We start from the raw sequence: 6,675 nt of genomic DNA on the forward strand, positions 1-6,675 counted from the left end.
GGCAGGTGAGGGGCGAAGGACTTCTCCATGTCCTGGAGAAGGGAAGGCTGTTCCTCAACATCTGGCTGGTCACCAGTCCAGTGGGCAGGGAATGGAGGATCCCCGGTAAATGTCAGGGAGACGCCACAAAGGAGTGAGCAGAGCAGGGCATGGCTCAGTAGTCCCCAGCCATCACTGATGACCCACTGCCCTGGCTTTTACAGTGTAATCCCCAGCGTCCACAATCAGGCTCAGGGTTGCTGGGCATCCCCTTGTTCATGAGCCCCAAAATGAGGTCTGCTGGTCCAGTACATCTGGAGCTGGAGTGGGTGCCCACCTCCCCCTAATGAGCTGTCTCTTGGCACAGGGAAGAATGACATCTTTGGGGAGCCCATCAGCCTCTATGCCCGCCCAGGGAAGTCCAATGCCGACGTGAGGGCCCTGACCTACTGCGACTTGCACAAGATCCAGAGGGAAGACCTGCTGGAGGTCTTGGATATGTACCCAGCCTTCTCTGACAATTTCTGGAGCAACTTAGAGATAACCTTCAACCTGCGAGATGTGAGTGCCAGGGTTGTCCCATGGAGGGATGTGGTCAATGCCTTAAATTTGGCAAGTGGGAGTGTTGAAGCAAGGATGTCAACAGGTGCTCCTCTCTCAGTTTGGTGGTGGATTGGCCAGCAGCCACATTTCCCAAGGCACCCTCCATGGAGTTATGATTTCCCCCACAGCCCAGCAGGCACTTGCATATTGCACATTCCTGAGCTCTTTGGAAAAGTTGGCCCCACAAGCCATGTTGGTAGTAGTCTGCTCTGCAGCACTTGTAAATCATCTCCAGGCACTGCTCCAGCCTGGACAAGTGGGTCACACACGTTTGAAGGCTGCTGAAGTAAGAAATATTCTCATGCTTCATTGAGTTGGGTACCAGCTTTTTCTGAAATTTCCTTTTTAAATAATCTGGTTTGCAATCTGTGAAAGGCTTGGAGCATTTTTGTCATTGCTGTTTGACTCTTAAACTTTACGACAGGACTTTGTCCTTTCCTGACATTTTTTTCAGACACTTGCCTGGTAAGATAGAAAAGAAAGTCAAATTCCCTCTATGTCCTGTCCCACCCCAGGATGTCCTGCCCCACCTCAGGGTGCTCCTTCCCTCCCCATGGCCCTGACACCCTCAACTCAGTCTCAGAGCAACGAGGCCAGCCTCTAGGATCCCTTGAGCCCTGCAACCAGTCCAGAAGTCAGGGACAGGGCAGTGATGGAGAGGCAGGAGTAGCTGGAGACCAGCCCTAGAAGGATGCTGAATGGGCTGTAGCCCCCATGGATGAGACGTGGCACCTATGGATGGGACATGGCATCCATGGATGGGCATTGGTACCCCTGGATGGGACATAGCACCCTTTCCCTGGTGACCAGCCCCTCTCATCCCTCAGGCAGACAGCGTTCCCCGCTCACCACTCAGCGAGGAGTATGACTGCACCTACCGACGGGCACGCCGACGCAAGCACTCCCTTTGCCAGCCCAACAAGCCTGGTGAGTCCCGCAGCGTCGGCAGAGCCTGGCTTGCAGGGCTGGGGAGCAGGATCATTATTTAATTACTGCCTTGGCAGGTACCCCGAAGCAGAGGTGGCTGCTGGTGCCTCTGTCCCTGCAGACCAGCCTGTATGTCCCCATCCTGGGGGCATCGATGCTGCCTTCCCTCCCTCTCCTTAGGACGCTCCAGCCCTATGGGCACCCTAGAGGGTATGGGGGCTGATTTTGCCATGTGTGGTACTCCCCAAATTAACCTGTTGTGCTGCCCCACAGACCCAGACACGGGCATCTCTGATGCAGAGCAGTATCACACCTACTCAGAGCTCACCAACCCACAGGACCCGCTGAGTAAGGACCAGTGGGACGACCTGGGCAGCAGCACCACTCCCTGCTCCCAGATCAGCGATGACGAGGTCAAGACTGGCAGCCCTACAAAAGCTGAGCCCTTCCCCACATCCAAAAAGGATGACTTTGCTCTGCCCACACTCAGCCTCGTCACCACCAACGCCGGCAGGACAGAGGTCGGCAAGCAGGCGGCAGAGAGCAGCCAGTCCTACGCAGGTACCCACAGCTACAGCCAAAGCTGGCAGGAGGATGGTGAGAGATGCTTGGGCATGATGGCCTTGTCTTGGGGCAGAGCCAAGCAACTCACATGAATTTGAGGGGAGCCACACTGGTGGCCAAGGGTCTTTGCTGCCTTTTGTCCCCAGTAGTATCTGCTCTGTCCCTCCTGTGCCCTGCACTTTCTCCTAGCACCCACAGACCCCTTTGGGGTTGCCCCATGGGGCAATGCCTTCCATAGGCGTGTTGGGTGCCAGTGTGATGGACTGTCCATAAGCACCTCAGGTGCCAGGGTGATGGATCCCCATAAGCACCTCAGGTGCTAGGGTGATGGACTCTCTCTGAATACCATGTATGTCAGGGTGATGGCTCTCCATGAATGTGTTGTGTGATGGACTCTGGAGCACCTCCATGCCAGTGGGCCTGAAGGATGCAAGACAGAAGTGCTGAGATGTCTTCTCCTTCCAGCCACCCCCCTGGACATCCCCAACATGTTCACCTTCTGGGAGGACCGAAGACCGAACGACCACCCAGAGCCTTTGCAACACATCTCCTTGGTACACAGCTCGCGGGACATCCCCCTGCACAGCGACTACAGACCAGGGCAGATCGAGTCCAGGCTGGAGCTCCTGCAGGCCCAGCTCAGCAGGTGGGCACATCCCCAGGGCACAGGGTTGGAGAGCACCCAGGGTGGGCTCTGGGCCATCACCTTCTCCTGCTCTCTAGGGGTGGCTGCAGTGGGCTCTGTGTACAGCAGATGCCACCTCCTGATCTCCTAGGACACTGCGTTCCTTGGGGAGGTGGTGGGAGTGCTTTGCAAATGCAGCGGCTTCTCAAACTGCAAGTTCTGGCCCTGGCTGCAGCCCAGCACCTCGTCTGCTGCTGTGCCACCACCCCTGGGATCTGCTGCTTTGCCGCTGCTTCCAGACTCGATGCAATTGCAGACATGAAACCACCCACAGGCTCACAACCTGAGCCCTTTGCAGGCCTCCTCTTCCTGCTGCAAAGAGCTGCTAGCATCCTCTTGCTCGAGCAAACGAGCCTCGTGCACATTGTTACCCTCTAAATAAGAAAAAATAGATGATTTTTGAGCAAGAAGGAAGAGGCCACACCAGAGACGCAGGTTTAAAGGGCCCAGCCAGCACCCACACAAGCGGCTTGCTCTCCCACCCACGGCTGCTGCCCATGTTAAGTTCACTTTACTGCAGTGCCCACACGTGTATTTCAGTGTCTCACCAATGTGCCATCCCCAGCAGCAGGGGACAGATCTCCTACCCACTCTGTAAGTGCTGCCAGGACTGTTGCCTGCAAGGGGGGCTGTGCCCGCTCCTGCTGGAGCTGCTCATTTCAGCCAAGGACAAGGCAGAAGGAAGAGACTTATTCTACTTTTCCATTTCCTTCTATTCCTCAGTTAAAAATGGTTGGCACCAACTTGCTCCCATCTGTCAGCACAGGCAGCTGGCCTGGAGAATTGATCCAGATTAAAACTAACCATTGCAATTTTTCCCCCCCTCCAGGGTAGTTTTAGCTTTGTTCAGTTCCCCACTCCAAATCCCAGTTTGGGTCCACAAAAAATTGGGCAGGGGATGATTGGTTGTGGCAGGAGAGAGATGGCAGGACTGATCTCTCTGTGGCAGTGCTGGTTTGAAGTTCTCTAAAAACCTCACCAAGCAGCACCAAGCAAAGCATCATCACCCTCAGGCAGCTGAATCAGCACCTCCTCCCCAGTGCTTCCCCTGCCCGGCCATGGGTCTGGCTCTCGTGGGATGGAGCGGGATGCACTGTGCTAATGCCGGGCTCCTCTGTCCCCAGGCTGGAGTCCAGGATGTCGTCAGACATTAATATAATCCTCCAGCTTCTGCAGCGCCAGCTGTCCCAAGTGCCACCCGCATACAGCCCCATCTCGCCGTCCTCCCACAACCTGGCCATGTACGGCATCCTCCCGCGGAGCCTGGAGCCGCTCACCCCCTGCGCACCCCTGGAAGACGAGGAGACGACAACCCCGGAGCAGGTATGACCACCCCTCCTGGCTCAGCACCAGCCGAGCTTCCTTCTGCCCCAGAGCAGACAGGTCTTGGAGGGCCAGCGGTTCCCTTCAGCCTCCCTGCACGCAAAGCACAGCCAAGCACTCATGGGTCCAGGCACAGCCCAGGGGTCTTGAAATGGGAGTAGATCTACCCAGAGATGCTTCTGCCCAGCGCATCGCTGATTTTGGGGCACAGCCTGCCATCTCCAGCACTACCAGGTTGCCCCATCAGTAGGGAAGGGAGTGGATTCCTCTGCTCTGAGGCTTCCTCAGGCAAAAAATAATATTTTGGGGCTTGGGGCCTGATGGTGTGAGGAGTGAGCATGGCAGCTACTTTGTTTTGCTTTTGCCATAACCCACCTGATTCCTCCTTTCCCACCAGAGCCCGAGCTACACGGAGGTAGAAAAGTTCCACTTGAAATCCAAGGACTCCTTGTCAAGCGGGATGCACCTCGCTGTGGCATCTGATGAAACTATGACGGTCCACTCTGAGCAGGAGCACCATTCCCCACCTCTCCCGAATCCAGAGCCTCCCCACCAAAGGGCACCAAATACCCAGGGACTCTTCCGGGGCTCTCGTTTCCCTTCCCTCCCTGAGCACTTGGAGGCATCTTCCGAGCACCAGGACATTCAGAGACACCTCTCCGACCCAGTGCTTCCTGGAAGTTAGAGATGTGGGGGCCGCGAAGCAAGTCAAGAGGAACCTCAACTGCAAGCTCGGTCAGTTGATGTTGATTTTGACTGCAAGGGTAAGACGGAGGACAATGCCATTGGCTCAGGGGTATAATTTGTAGCTGTATTCTGCCACCGTGAAAGGAAGCGTAGAGTGGCTGGCTTCCAAGGTCAACGTTTTCCAGCGGTTCCCATAGAGTAGGTTTCATTTGCACATTATAGTGAACCCAGAGCAGTTCTTTCTTCCAGCCACCAACAAGCTGGCTAGGCCAAACGGTACCCACTCACTGCCTCTTCCTTGCCAAGGCTTCCTCTCAAGAACGGCACAAGCCAAGTGAGCCACAGCGACCGGAGGACAGCAAATCCATGGCTCTTAACTGTGAGGCCACTTTGCTGTCAGCTCTTTGGAGCAGGGACCATTGCATTGGTACTGGGCTTAGCCGAGCGGAGCCTGTGGGCATTACAGAAAGGGTAGTCACCAGAGGAGGAGGAGATCTCCACAGTGTAGTACTGGGGGGAGCTGCAGGTGGGAAGCCTAGGACAAGGACAGAGGACAGAAACTATCCTTGTCCTACTTGACTGCCACTGAGAAACTAAGGGCCAACAGCCCCTGCCACTTCAGCATGCTTCAGCACGAGTCCTAGGGCGCCGACTTCTCCAGCAAGGCTGATTGCGCCTTGCAAACCCCAACACGCATCCCACAACTCCCCAGATAAACCCAGCTGGTCACTGGCCTGGGCATAAAGCACAAAACTCAAAAGCACAATCCTGGAAAGCCGAAAAGCCCCAGACACCTCATCTCCAGCCCTTCCTCCCAGCTTCTCTCTTTTGATAAAGGTTTGATAGATGCTTCCTCCTCCCCAGTCCTTTCCCTGGCAGACTCCCGCAGCACCCCCGTAGGAGAAGCCCACTTAGCACTGCCGCCTTGCCGTTCGGTTAGATGCTGTGACAGTCCTAGGCCGCCTGCTCAAGTAATGTATCGAGCTCCCTTTGAGAGTAGTAAAACTGTGAGCATCTCTTTCTCTGGAGTTTTAGTGTACACTTTGCTAATAAAGATGTTTTTGGCACCTAATGTGGGTTACAGCTCTGTTTGTTGGGACCACCCGTGAATTCATCCCTGGCAGTAAAAAGCACAGGTGCTACTCTGCAAAGATCCCTGAAAAGGCTGTGGTCAACCCCCACTTGCTTCATCCAGGGAGTATGGGGCTGACGGAGCTCATGTGCAGGTCTGACAGGTGAAGGATGGGGCCTGGGGGGGGGCTTTGCTGAGCAATTCCTTCCCAGTAGGATGCAGTTCAGGCTCAGTAGCAATTTGCAAAAGCTCTTCTACAAGACCAGCCTGCTGCTGTTCTCCTGCGTGTAAGAAATGACCTCGCAAACACACCTCAGGCAAAGATTACACCAAGAGTCCTCACAGGAAGTGGGACTTCAAATGAGCACAGCGATACCTAAAGCCCATCCTACATCCCTTGCTGAAGGGGACACACCTCCTGTCCAAATGGCACTGCTCCTTCAGGAGGGCTGGATCACCCATAACAAATCCCAAACGGTCCCAAGAGGCGAGGACAGACCCCTTGTCCTCAGCAGGGGGTTAAACCTGCCTCTCCCCAGCCGATCTCACTCTGTGGGGTGACACCGTGGCTAGAACCAGCCGGCAGCCCCAGCCCAGGCCCCAGGCAGGCACAGCCTCACAAAGGGGCTATTTTTAAACCGGACCAGCCCAGGTTTCAGCTGACAGCGGCCAGGACAACTCCTCCTCCTCTCTTGCCTCAGCCTAGAGAACCAGGCGGCCTTGAGGCCTTCCCAGGACGTGCACAGCACCTGGGGAAGCACCCACCCCCTCCTGCCAGGGCCTGGGGCACCCACGAAGCCCAGCCGTGAGGGAGACGAGGGCCGAGCCAGGCGCA

General features: G+C 55.9%; 1 protein-coding gene across 3 annotated transcripts in view; it reads left to right on the forward strand.

Moving 5' to 3' along the window:
* KCNH6 (potassium voltage-gated channel subfamily H member 6) overlaps window positions 1–5,833 on the forward strand; it is a 33,836-nt gene extending 28,003 nt beyond the window's left edge. For all 3 annotated transcript variants that reach the window (XM_075036251.1, XM_075036253.1, XM_075036254.1), the window contains 6 exons: window positions 347–540; window positions 1,410–1,509; window positions 1,783–2,070; window positions 2,539–2,719; window positions 3,883–4,081; window positions 4,479–5,833. In XM_075036251.1, the coding sequence (XP_074892352.1) occupies window positions 347–540; window positions 1,410–1,509; window positions 1,783–2,070; window positions 2,539–2,719; window positions 3,883–4,081; window positions 4,479–4,766 (1,250 nt within the window). In that variant the 3' untranslated portion in view covers window positions 4,767–5,833. The remainder of the gene's footprint in view (window positions 1–346; window positions 541–1,409; window positions 1,510–1,782; window positions 2,071–2,538; window positions 2,720–3,882; window positions 4,082–4,478) is intronic.
* Window positions 5,834–6,675: the final 842 nt, after the last annotated feature.

Source organism: Buteo buteo, chromosome 9, assembly GCF_964188355.1.
Source record: "Buteo buteo chromosome 9, bButBut1.hap1.1, whole genome shotgun sequence".
Taxonomy (NCBI): domain Eukaryota; kingdom Metazoa; phylum Chordata; class Aves; order Accipitriformes; family Accipitridae; genus Buteo; species Buteo buteo.